Source organism: Trichechus manatus, unplaced genomic scaffold (genome assembly GCF_000243295.1).
Source record: "Trichechus manatus latirostris isolate Lorelei unplaced genomic scaffold, TriManLat1.0 scaffold00130, whole genome shotgun sequence".
Taxonomy (NCBI): Eukaryota; Metazoa; Chordata; class Mammalia; order Sirenia; family Trichechidae; genus Trichechus; species Trichechus manatus.
In genome coordinates, this window is record NW_004444066.1 from 6093545 (window position 1) to 6107633 (window position 14089).

At 43.6% G+C, this 14089-nt stretch overlaps 1 protein-coding gene across 7 annotated transcripts in view; it reads left to right on the forward strand.

Annotated features, from left to right (window-relative positions):
- PPP2R2B (protein phosphatase 2 regulatory subunit Bbeta) overlaps window positions 1-14089 on the forward strand; it is a 566434-nt gene that overhangs the window by 432574 nt on the left and 119771 nt on the right. For all 7 annotated transcript variants that reach the window (XM_004384934.2, XM_004384935.2, XM_004384940.2 and 4 more), the window contains one exon: window positions 3310-3422. In XM_004384934.2, the coding sequence (XP_004384991.1) occupies window positions 3310-3422 (113 nt within the window). The remainder of the gene's footprint in view (window positions 1-3309; window positions 3423-14089) is intronic.

Here is a 14089-nt window from a genome sequence, read left to right on the forward strand (position 1 = left end):
GAGAAAATACTAGAAGGATCTATGCAAATGTTAACAATGATTGTCCCTGACCAAAGGGATTATAGGAGCCTGGTGGTGTCATGGTTAAGCACTTGACTGCTGACCGAAAGGTCAGTGGTTCGAACCCACCAGCTGCTCTGTGGGAGAAAGATGTGGCAATTTGCTCCCATAAAGATTTACAGCCTAGAAAACCCTGTTGGGGCAGTTCTGCTCTGTCACACGGGGTCACTATGAGTCGAAAATCGACTCGACAGCACCTAACAGCGACAAAAAAGGGATTGTAGGTGATTTTTATTCTTTATGCTTTACCCAAGATTTCTCTATTTCTCTGCATAGCAATTTATCATTAGTAATAAGTATATATACATATACGGTAAAATTTGCCCTGCAAATGTAATGGAGTACCTTCCAAAGCCAAGCAACAGAAAATGTTTAGTGTGAAAATTCACTGATTTGGGTTGTTCTGAGCCACTGCTGATGAGTGGCTAGTCAAGAAAGGACTGTAGAAATATGGCCCATGTTTCATTTTCTCATCTGAAAAAGCAGTTTAGTATGAAGCAAGATATTCAGGGAGGGTGGGACCAAGTGTGTGGGGGTGGCATCTAGATAGAAAGTTCTAAATTAAAGCTCAAAGCTGGGAAAGGTTACCTCACGTTCTGCTCCACGATAAGCCAGGGTGATTGTACGGTCTGACATGCATACATCTTATGCTTAGCAGCCGCAGATATTAGAAATGAAGACACTTACCTGCTAAAGTGGCTAAATTGTTGCGGGAAGCCCACTTCACAACGTAGTGCATTAAGACCTCTGAGGATGAGACACACGTTTCTGATAGCTTCCAGGGAAGCAGTACTGTGCTCCTCATCCCCTGCTTACCAGGTCCATCTTCCCGGAGCTGCGGGAATCAGGAGATGATGAGGAGCCAGGTGAGAGGACATGGAGGCATGAGATGAGGGGGCAGAGGAGAAAGGGAACCCTAATAATTGCAGGGTGCAAGGGGTGGCTTTTCTCCCCTGGTAGTATAACAGAGGAAATAGAATGTGCTGTAGTCATCAAGGGATGAAGCAAATGCTTTCTGATTAGGCTGTCAGAGCAGCATGTTATTATTGTAAAAAGCCACCCAATTTTGTCATTCTAATAGTGGCTGCCATTCATGGACGATTATTAGAAGCCCAACACTGTGTTAAGTGCTTTACATGTAGTGTTTCATTTAATCCTCGTAACAGCCCCATGAAGAAAACCCTATTTTATCCCAACTCACAAATAAGAAAACTGAAGCATAGAGACGTTAAGTACCTTTATTCACAAGGTTGCAATATCTGGGACATACCACTGCTATTGATTCCAACTCATAGCAACCCTATAGGACAGAGTAGAACTGCCCCATAGGGTTTCCAAGGTTGTAATCTTTATAGGAGCAGACTGCCACATCATTCTCCCATCGAGGGCCTGGTGGGCTCTAACCACCAACCTTTCGGTGAGCAGCCTATCACTTAAACACTGTGCCTCCAGGGCTTCTTACATGGGACGTACTCATGCTAAAAAATTATTTGTTGTTTATCTAACATTCAAATTTCTGCTAAGTTGGACAATTCTATTTGTTCATCATTCAACAAACACTAGTTACGTGCTTACTGCCTGAGAGTCCCAGTCCTTGGTCATATGACTGGCTGGAACTGAATCCAGCATTGTCTGATTCCAAAACCTACCTTACACAGGCAGGCATGGGGAAAGATACAAAGAAGGCAACCAAGTCCCTGCCTTCCAGAAGAGAAGTTGAAACAAGTACAAATAATGAATGAGGGGTCTGATAATGAAGGCCAGCTAAGGCATATGGCCCACAGACATGATTCGTTTGGCTAGAGCATGTTCCTTTAAGAAATAGAATTGAAAGCCTGTGGATGGGGCACGCCATATCCAACTTCTAAGAGCCTCCAGCCCTTTTCACTCATTCCTGTAGCCTACTTGACCCCTGTAGGCATTGGCGTTTTCATCCCTGTTTTAATGTTAGAGAATGACAAGTGTCATCAAGAGGTATAAAGTGCTGAGACAGTACAAGGGTAAAGAAGACAGTGTACAGCTGGGGACTCAAAGGAGACTTCGAGGAGAAAGGAACGTTTTGATTAATTTCCTTACCATTCTATGTACCTGAGTATTATTAGCAATACGCACTCTGTAGATTAGATTCATTCATTCATCCAACAATATTTACTGAACATCTCCTATGTCCCAGGTACTGTTCTAGGTGCTGGAGGTATAGTGATGGCAGAATCCCTGCCTCCAGTGATCTTACATTCTAGTGAAGGAGACAGATCATAAATAAATAAGTATATAACAAATTCTCAGTACATAATGAATTCTAACAAAAAGTACTATGAAGAAAAGTAAAGCAGGAGAACGGGCATAGAGAATGGTGGGAACAGCACCGTTACCTAGGTTGGTTGGGAAAGGCCTTTCTGAGGCTGGCCATGAGCGGTGAGAGCAGCGTGAAGGAGCCAGTCGTATGAAAAGGGTAACAGGCTTTCCTGGCAGAAGGCACAGCAAGTTCAGAGTCCCTGAGGCAAGTTGGGCTTAATGTGTACAAGGAGCAGTAAGGAAGCTATGAGGCAGGAGCAGAGTAAGTGACGACAGGAGAGGTAAATGGTGAGATCAGAAAGGCTGAGGAAGGAGTGGTCCAGGTCAGTGTTTAAGTGAGGTGGGATGATAAAATGGGTATAATAATTGTACCTACTTCTTGTGGTTATAAAAAAACCAAAAAACCAAACCCATTGCCGTCGAGTCGATTTCAACTCATAGTGACCCTATAGGACAGAGTAGAACTGCCCCATAGAGTTTCCAAGGAGCAGCTGGTGGATTCAAACTGCCAACCCTTCAGTTAGCAGCCTTGCTCTTCACCACTGTGCCACCAGGGCTCCATTTCTTGGGGTTATGGTGAGTATTAAATTCTCCACATAAAGTGCTAACACAGTTGCATAGCAAATGCTGTATATATACCTGGCTACTCTTATTATTCAAAGTTCAGTAAATATCACTATTGAATGAGGCAAACTGATGTGTAAGCTATAGAATGAAACACCTATTGTCAGGGAGAACTATTGGTCTTGACACGGTATGTTTTTATTTTGAAATGTGAGCTCTGCCTTCAGATGACTCAGATTTACGCACTGAAGCCCTTTACATCGAGACAGCTTCTGTACCAATTCCTTCCATCATTACCTTCATCACCACCCTCTCCTCCCAAAAAACAAGCCACTCCTTTACAAGCCTTCTTTACACTGTAATTCTGATTTCCTCTGTTGTCTTCCACAGATAAAACTGTGAAGCTGTGGAAAGTGAGCGAGCGCGATAAGAGGCCAGAAGGCTACAACCTGAAAGATGAGGAGGGCCGGCTCCGGGATCCTTCCACCATCACAACCCTGCGGGTGAGCACAGCCATCTTTTGGCTCCCATAGCCACTAGGGTCAGGGGATGACCTCCTAAGGCCTGGTGAACTGCTATCCTAGATTGCAACTATGATGTATAAGGGAGGGAGCTTAGGCAGAGACATACTGAATCAGAATCTGTGGCGGCAGATGGAAGTAGCAGGAAAGGCTCCAAGCCTTCATGACTACCAATGCATGCTTTTTCTTTTGTCCCCAAGGACCTACCCACGTGGCCACTGCCGTACGTTACTATATTCTCATCGTCTGTCTGTTCACGTTATCTCAGATGTCTTGAGCACCTTCTGTGCTAGACGGGGCATGGGACTCCCTAGATGAAAAAATGGAGTCTAGTGATTCAGAACAGAAGCTTCAGAATCTAACAGGCCTAGGTTCAAATTCTGCCATGAACCAGAACCTCACATAGTCACTTAACCTTAATTGAGCTTTAGTCGCACAAATTTCTATAGTTTCTTCATCTGCAGTATGTACTCTATAGATTAGATTCATTCATTCATCTAACCAATATTTACTGAACATCTCCTATGTCCCAGGCACTGTTCTAGGTGCTGGAGGTATAGTGATGAACAAGACAGAACATAGTACCCACTTCCCATGGACTTAGGAGAATAAAATGTAATGAAACTAGAAAGCCCTAACTCTGATACTCAATAAATAATCTCCCCTGTTAGTAGCTATCAGTGTCTGAGTAGCTTCCTTCCTGCCCTCCAGACATGAATAGTCTGATAAGGAAAGAGGATTTGTAAGACCGATAGGCAAATGGTTATGACACTAAATAGAATAAGATAAACACAAGAGTGAGAGACAGAGAGCTGCCCTTTGATCAAAGGAAGGAGAAATGACGTTTGGTTCTGAGAGAGCAGGAAAGGCCTCATAGGGAGGTGGTGTTGAAAATGGATTTCTAAATTCGGATTTGGAAGGGAAGGCTCTCTAAATGTAGGTAAAGTAGTTTAGGACTGGATGATGCATTTGGTGGTGGACATATTTAATGTTAGCAGTAAAGCAGGCATATGTTGGGTCCAGCCCCAGCCCCAAGGGACTTTCAAACTGTGTAAAAACTGTGCTGTCAGACACCAGCTGCTCTACCAAAGACCAAAAATTGCAAAGACAGAAAATGAAGTATATGTGAGGTTCTTGCCCTATGTATAAAAGCAGATACATATAGGAATTAGATGGTCCCTGTATGCCTGGTGAGCTCACTTGTTTATTTATTCATTCGTTTGGTCGGTGATTTGTTTATTCAGCAGTACTTTTTGAGCAGACTCTTTGCTGGCTGCAGTGCTAGGCTTTGATGTGTTTACCCAGCGCTCATGGATGCATGGATTTCCTGGGTGGTGCAAACAATTAACACACTCAGCTGCTAACCAAAAGATTAGAGGTTCAGGTTCACCCAGAGGCACCTTGGAAGAAAGACCTGGTGATCTACTTCTGAAAAATCGCCATTGGAAACCCTATGGAGAACAGTTCTAACTCTGACACATACGGGGTCATCATGAGTGGGAGTCAACTTGACAACAGCTCGTTTTTTAATGGGCCCATGATCTTCAACTGAGCCCCTTCTGAGCCAGCAAGTATTGGCTGTTCCGTTTCCTCTGGTCACCTCTTGCCTTCAAGCCTGGGTAATTAGCATATAAGTCGGCCTCATTAGACTGGGTGGGTGAGGCACAACCACCCCTGATGCTGTAAATGTTGGGAGGTTTTGGAGATAGAGAGAAGAGCAATTGAGAGTATAAACTTTCAGTCAGTCTGGCCTGGGTTAGGATGCTGCCTTCATTACTTTCTGGTTTGTGACCTTGGGCAAATTACTTCAGCTCCTTGCACCTCCAATTTCTCGTCTGTATAACCGGGATAATGATAGTAGCAGCTTCCCGACATTGTTGTGGACTCAATAAGATATTGTGTGTCATAAAGAGCTTCGCCCATTTAGGGTCTGGCTTGAGGAAAGCACTGGATATCGGTAGTTCCCTGCTGTTGTTTCAGTGTTACTATCCTCATCATCATTGTCATTGTTGTTATTATCCCCTACTGATAGTGGGTCTACGTGTATGAGAAATTTTGCATTATTTATGTTGTTATACTTTTTATCCCGCCGTATTCACCCTATAAGCCATTCACTACTAGGTGGCAAGCACTGTGCTGGTGATACAACAGGAGTAAGATAGTCTCTCACCCTTCAGGAGATTGCAATCCTGCTGGGAAAACAGATGGATTAGGTGCCATTGAGGAGTTCATAAAATGAACTGCTTCCCAGACTTTAGCTTGTCCTTGTTTTCTATGTGTATAGTTTCTCAAATGCCATCTATAGTCTCCACTGTGTATTCCTGTTGTCCATGGGTGTATGGGATTTCGTATCTCTGTGTTTAACACCTTGGACGATCCCATCTCCATGATGAAGAGGAGGCCTACAGATTGAAGTTTCTAGAGCACTAGAGCAGAGAGTCTCCCCATGGCAAGACAGCGATGCTAATGAAGTAGACTCATTGTATCAAACATGGAAGGAGGCCCTGACGTGTGGCTGGGAGTTAGAGAATCCCAATTCTGGTCCTTGATTTTTTATTAACAAGCTGTGTGACCATGAGATATTGAATTACATTTCTTCTGTCTAAGCTTAGTTTCTAACTGCAAAGCAGAGGACTGGCCAACCTCTGTGGTTCTGCAACCCTGGGTGCTAGTTACTAATGCAGATTCTCAGGACTTGTCCCCAAGAGAGTCTATTCAGCAAGTCAGGTGGTTTAGACGAATCTGCATTTTTAATGTGCCCCCCTAGTGGTTGAGACAAGGGGGACTGTGGTCATTCTGTCGTCCCTAAGATTCCTTGGGGCAGTCGTTTTTATGAGCCTCTGTTACTTTTCTATCACTTCAATAGTTGTAGTACCAACTTGGGAGACACAGTTGCTATAAAATTGTAAATTCTCATATCTGATTTCACCTCCTCTCCCTACAAGTCGGAATCAACTTGATGGCCATTGCGTTTGGTTTGGTTTGGGTTCCCTTCTTAGGCTTTCAAATATCCTGAATTTCAGTGTAAACACCCACACCCCAGCATTCTCTCTATGCAAACAGCCGCCTTTCCTTTTTGATCCCTTCGTAGAAAAAGAAAGAACCATGCAACCCTGAAGACCACAGATTCAGAACAATGACTCCAAAGAACAAGCTGACGTGATACTAATCAGACTATAATTTACTAACATGCTCTGCTCTTGAAAATTGCATTGCCAGCAATTGTGGCTTCTTTTCGTCCCCCCTCCGCTTACTATGATTACCTCTTGCTCACTTTCATAGTTTCCGGTTCTATGTGGATCTTGAGAGTGAGAACGTTTAATAATACCAGACAGCTAATTAATCTTCGCTGAGTAATGAACCTATTCTGTTTCAATGCTGGGAGGCTCAGCTTTTCAAATCAAGAATGTGGCTTTTTTATTTTTCCTTTTTCGTGGAAGATAGCCTTTTAAATCCAGGCACTCATTACCCAGAGAGCCTATGAGAAGCCCTTCTATGAGAACTGTAGCCCTGCTCAAAATCATAACTTTCAAAACAATAATCATGATGATATTTTAATAATAACTCCTTATAGTTGCAAACTACCATTTATATCAGGAAGAGTTTTCCTCCTGAATCCCTTGCTTTATCTTCACAACAGCCAGTGAGGAGGACAAAATAGGTACCGGTATTTAGCAAGTGAAAATGCTGGTATTGTGTATTTATTGAGCACTTTCTATATGCCATGCACCCTGCTGCACTCTCTACCTGCATTAGCTACCGCATGAGATGTTGTTCACTGTTAATAAGCCCATTTAACAGATAAGGCTCAGAGAGGTTAAGTAACATGCCCAAGATCGTACAGGGCTGAGAATCAAACCTTGATCTACTTTGCTCTGGAACCTATGACCTTAAACCTGATGGAAGTTCAGAGAGGGAAAATGACTTGCCCAGAGTCATACAACTGGTTATTCCAAAGCTGAGACTAAAAATCAAGAGACAAGGCTCTTAAACTTGGACATATCCATTTAGGCATTTGAAATGATTTTCTCAATTATTAGCGCCATTATTACTTCAGGTCTGGGGGCCGGCTACTGCACATGCTCACATGCTCTCTCTCTTTCTCTCTCCCACTCACACACAAACACGCAGAGTTTCCAAAGCCCTGAGCTCCGCGTGGAGAAACAAAGATCTTGTGTGCTTCTTCTTAGCTGGATTCTCCTGGCCTGTCTTTCCCAACCTCCCAATACCCAGGGGTGGAAAGCCCTCTGAGCCCTTTCTAGGCAACAGGAACTCATGGTTCAAGTGACTGAATCAGCCTGGGATGGGAGCTGGGTGGTGAGAAATCACATTCAGCATACTTCTCCCTGGAGGATGAGCTTAGAGTTACTATTTCTCTCATTATAGTTGGCTGCCAGAGCCCTGGGAACCCAGACCAGGTTGAGATTTGCTTTTTAAGCTTTTATGAATATGAGGTCCAGAAAATATGAGCTCCCATGTTGTAGCTTGTCATATCCCTCCCTCCCGCCCTCCATAAAAAATGAAGATGTAATGAGCTCAAGTTTTCTAATGAATTTTCTCCAAGTACTCCTTTCAGCTAATCGAAATAATAACTACTGTTAATGTTAAAGGCACCCTGATCATACACTGGTTAAGTGCTCAGTGCTAACAGAAAGATGTGGCAGTCTGCTTCTCTAAAGATTTACAGCCTTGGAAACCCTATGGTTCAGTTCTACTCTGTTCCTATAGGGTCACTATGAATCGGAATCAACTCGACAGCAACGGGTTTTTTTTGTTTTGTTTTGTTTTTTTAATTACTATTAGCAGTTGTAGTAATAGTATAGAAGCTACCATTTATTGCATGCTCGCTATGTGCCAGGGACTGGATTTTATACCCTTTTATCATTTAGTCCTTACAATAACCCCCTTGAGTAGTTTTGGTTATTCTCTCTGATTGTCCCAAGCCTTAGCCCTCACTTCATTCAAGTCTCTTCTCAAGTATCACCTTATCAGAGAAGCTCTCCTAGAATGTTATTGTAGTTAGCCACCATGAAGTCGACCCAAGCTCATAGAGACCCCATGCACAATGGAATGAACCAGTGCCCAGTCCCGCTCCATCCCCATGACTGGTTGCAGATCAAACCATTGGGATCTATAGGGTTTTCATTGTCTGATTTTTGGACATAGATTTCCAAGCCTTTCTTCGTAGTCGGCCTTAGTCTTCAAGTTCCACTGAAGCTTGTTCAGCATCATGTTGTAGTCATTAGGTGCTGTAGCGTTCGTTCCAACTCATAGCGACTCTCTGTACAACAGAACGAAACCCTGCCCGGTCCCGCGCCACCCTCACAATCATTGCTATGTTTGAGCCCATTGTCGCAGCTATTGTGTCAATCCATCTTCCTGAGGGTCTTCCTCGTTTTCACTGACCTTCTACTTTACCAAGCATGATGTCTTTCTCCAGGGACTTGTCCCTCCTGATAACGTGTCCAAAGTACTTGAGACGAAGTCTTGCCATCCTCGCTTCTGAGGAGCATTCTGGCTGTACTTCTTCAAAATTTTAAAATCATAGCAACACATAATCCTCCACTGACAATTGAGTGGTAGCTGCACATGAGGTGCATTGGACCAGGAATTGATCCTGGGTCTCCCACATAGAAGGTGAGAATTCTACAACTGAACCACCACACCCTATAGAAAATAGCATCATCCCATTCCCTCTCTGTGTCCTTATCTTGCCCTTTTTCTTAGCTCTTATCATTGCCTAATATATTGTTTCTCACTGCCTTCCTCACCTCTACCCCAGGAAAATGTAAGCTCCATGAAAGCAGGGACAGTGTTTCGTCTCTACTGTATATCTACCATCTAGAACAATGCGTGGCACATGGTGGGCTTTCAGTAAATATTTGTCAAATGAATGGATTACACAGAAGATGAAACTAAGTCACAGAGTAGGCAAGGGATTTGCCCAAGATCACATAGCTAGAAAGTGACAGAACTGGGATTCAAACTTAGCCTATCTGACTCCAAATCCCATGATTTTAATGATTACTTTCTACAGCTTCTGCTTTCTAAGAAAATTTTAAGACCACAGAGGAGGGAATTTCATTATTGCTGATTTTTCTTGTCTTTCAGATTTCTTTATCAAAATTTCCTTAACGTATGGGCTTGATTTGGGGGGAAGGAATGTAGGGTGAGGAATGCTTCTCTGCCACAGGGAGGACACTCAGAGGTGGCACTATTTTTTGGGAGGAAAGATTAGATGATATCATGTTTTTATATGTGTGTGCCTCTTGCTGGTGACTGCTCTATCCTCCTCTCAGCTCAGGACACACACTATTTTTGTGACTCTCCAGGACTAACATTTTTCAATTAGAATGACCTTGATGTTTGCCCATCCCATTAGTGGCAAGTTAGACCACGCCTCAGCCACAGTCTAAGCCACTATGGCAAACTGACATAAGCATTAACCAGCTCTGACTCCAGAAGGGGAACTTCCTAAGGATCATTGCTGATAGGCCATGAGATTAGGGAGGTTGACTAGACTAACTAGTTTTCCCAAAAGTAATTATTTTAATGAGACAACTAGTTTAACTACCTGATCTGTTGTCCAGAGAACTGACTAAATAGTATAGTACCAATAGCAACTACTTTTATTCAGCCATTCCTAAAGATAGCCTCTGGGCTGAGAAGTTTATGTACATTTTACAACACTTTCTTCATCACAACCCTGTGAATTAGGCACCATGCCCATTTTACAAATATGGAAAACAGAGCATAAGAGAGATAAGCACAGGCTTAAGGCCACACAGATAGTAAGTGGCAACATTGAGAATGGAATCAAGGTGTGTCTAACCCCAGAGCTCCTGCCCTTCACCATTATGGGGGCTTTGTATTGCATGGTCCCAAATTTACAGAACAATAAGGATAATGGCATCTAACATGGTGGACTTTTCTGTGTCTTTTTTATTCCATGTATTTAGTGCCTACTATGGGCCAGCACTCTGCTCAGTACCTACTACAAAACTGACCTGCAAAAATGAGTGAAACACACTCCCTGTTCTCAAGGAGCAGGGAGGAGACAAGTGGTAAATGATTGTAACAGGGAATTAATTTTAGCAGTCGTTCTCAAACTATAGTGTGCATCACAATCACCTGGGGTGCTTTTTAGAAGACAGTCACTTGCCTCACCATTAGGGGTTCTGATTTAGAAGGCCCGACTTGGACCCTGTAATGGATTGAATTGTGTCCCCCAAAAATATGTGTCAACTTGGTTAGGCCATGATTCCCAGTATTGTGTGGTCATCCTCCATCATGTGATTGATATAATTTTCTTATATGTTGTAAATCCTAATCTCTGCCTGTGGTTAATGAGGCAAGATTAGATTATGTTAAAGAGGATTAGGGGGGGATGTAACACCCTTGCTCAGGTCACATCCCTGATCCAATGTAAAGGGAGTTTCCCTGGAGTGTGGCCTGCACCACCTTTTATCTTACAAAAGGTAAAAGGAAAGGGAAGCGAGGAGAGAGAGGGGGACCTCACACCATCAAGAAAGAAGCACTAGGAGCATAGTGCGTCCTTTGGACCCGGGGTCCCTGCGCCTGAGAAGCTCCTCCACCAGGGGAAGATTGATGAGAAGGACCTTCCTCCAGAGCCGACAGAGAAGGCCTTCCTCTGGAGCTGACACCTTGAATTTGGACTTCTGCCCTACTAGATGACTGTGAGAAAATAAATTTCTCTTTGTTAAAGCCATCAGCTTGTGATATTTCTGTTACAGCAGCACTAGATAACTAAGACAGACCCCCAAAAGACCCCTCCTCAAAACCCTCCGAGTGATTCTGATGCAGGTGGTCCCTGGGCCACATTTTGAGAAACACTGGATGAGGGTAAGCATCCTGAGAAAAGCGCAGGTTGCCATGACAACTCAGAGAGAGGACAGCAGGGAGGAGAGATACAGGATCAGGAAGGAGTTTTCAAGATGAGTCTTGCAGGATAGATGGGCTTTCGTTTCAGGGTCTCATTTGATGCTCCCAAGGATTGTGGGAGGCACGCAGGATGTGCAGTGCTATTTCCCCCTTCCTGGTGGTGTGGATGAGATTATTCCCATTATAAAGGTGGAACCGAGGCTCTGGGAGACCAGTTATCTCACCCAGGATCCCTCAGCTGAAAGGAAGTAGAACTGGGACTCTAAGCGTTTCTGTGTATCCGCAGCCTTTAAGCTTTAGCACCTCCTCAGTCTAACCATGTGCTAATACTCACTCTGGGAGGATGGGGTAACCCCAGGCCAGTTTCAGGGCAAATTATTGGTTGAATCAGGATCGGCCTTCATAGCCCCAGGTTTTAATTTTGAGTTCATGCTTTGATAACTGAGGCCTCTTAGGACACAGATAGAGCCTTCCTCTAACCATTTTTAATTTTTTTAGACTTCATTTTGTGATTTATTGCTGCTCTGGGGGCTCAATATCCAATCCTTTTACGGTTTCATCTTTCCTTTCCTTATATTTGTTGCAAATAACAATGAAGTGTTTAGTGACTGCGGTGCAAAATCAATCAAGCCTGTTCCATATTCACAGGCTTGCAGTGGCACCCAGATGGCCCCCCTGGATTAGATTAACTTTGTGGATGTGTCACTCTGGTGTGGGTAATTTCTCAGCCTTGCGCCATCCTTCCCTCTCCTGTCTCGGCGGGTGGATATTGAGATCTCCCATTGATTGACTGCCCAGAAAGTGAAGGCTGGCATGTGATGTGTGTAACTCAGCGGGACACACATACTCCGTGTTTATGAAAATAAATAATAATTTCTGTTAGCGTTATTGATTGCCATCATTATCTGATTGTATCTGTCTGTGTCATGGGGTTTTGGTTATGGGATCAGAAAGCACTCCATGGGAACCTCAGGCACTACCCTCACAGACAAGTTTCTGTGCATTTTGACATACTTCACCTTTTGGAGGTGAGGGCTGTAAATGCTCCTGTCCTGTTTTTTGGCTAATAGTCAATGAGACTAGGTGTTCAATGTTAGCCAGATGAATTAACTGGAGTAATAATAAGAGCAGCAAACACTTATTGAGCATTCGCTGTGTTCTGGGAATGCTTGGCATGCATGGGCTAATTTAATCTTCAAGATAATCCTATAAGGGAAGTATTGATAGTATCCTGATTGTAGAGATTTGAGACCTGAAGCCAGAGAGGTTAAGCTATTCGCGTGAGGTCAGACAGGTAGTAAGTGATAGAGCTTGGACTTGAATTCATGTCTTAATGATTCTAAAATCCATGCTGCTATCTTGCCTCTTGTTTAAAAATGCAGCGCCTGGTATATGCATCTGAATATTCAGTGTAAACCAAAATACACATATGTAAGCAGGGCCTGCAACCACCACCTGTCTATCAGTGGAAGCTTGCATGTTGCCATGATGCTGAACAGGTTTCAGTGGAGTTTCCTGACTAAAACAGACTAGAAAGAAAGGCCTGGTGATTTACTTCTGAAAATCAACTGATGAGAACTCTACGGGTCACAAGAGCCCTATCATGGAAATGGCACAGGACTGGGCAGCGTTTTGTTCCATCGTGTATGGGATTGCTGTGAGTTGGAAGCTGATTCTGCGTCAGCTAATACAATAAGCAGGGGCTAGAGTTAAGAGCTACATCTGCTAACCAAAAGGTCAGTAATTCGAATCCACCAACCACTCCTTGGAAACCCGAGGGGGCAGTTCTACTCTGTCCTATAGGGTCTCAATGAGTTGGACGGCAATGGGTCTGGTTTTCTGGTTTAGAGATCAACATGTCAAGGAGACTGTAGAGGGAGCCCATGCCTTGGGCACAGGTGGCTTTTTGTATTTGCTTGGGAAAGATGGGTCAGAAAGGGTGTATGGAACTAGGTTGTGGTTCACCAAACTTGGATGATCATCAGACCCTGGGGACGTCTTAAATCTTCTCCAACTGACTGACTCAGAATCTCCAGGAGTGGGGCCAGGGATCTACCCATATTTCTCAGCTATATCCCTGGCAAGTCTGAAGATCAGCTTGGTTCAAGAGCCACTGGCATAATGACCTCTGAGGTCCACATCTAAGTGGAGATTTTCTGATAAGATTTTTTTTAAGGCCTTCATTTTTCCTCTTCCCTCTCCCTACATCAACATTCTGTCTAGATCAGTCTGAGAGCAACATTATTATCAAACTGTGATTTTTTTTTTAAGGCCTTTTTCCTCTTCCCTCTCCCTACATCAGCATTCTGTCTCGGTCAGTCTGAGAGCAACATTATTATCGAACTGTGGTTGCCTTTACACTAAGTGAGTAATTTGACTTGGAGTGAGCATCTGCAAACCATTCTGGCTAAGATTGAACGTGAGCTGGTTGGTCTTTTATAAATCAAGTTCTTTTCCCCTCTTATGCCTTGTCGAGTCATGGGCCAGCCCACTGAGTGGCCAGTGTGCTATAGCAATAATAATATTGCAGACATTTATTAAATATTTACAGTGTGCCAGCCATTCTGCTCAGCATGTTGCAAGCACCATCTCATTGCACCCTGATAGCAGGGCTGAGAGATAGGTAGTATTGTTTTTCCCATTTTACAGATGAGGACATTTGGATTCAGAGAGTTGAAGCAACTTGCACAAGGTCTACAGCCATTATGTCCTGTTTTTAACCAGGTCCCTGGGTGGTGCAAATGGTT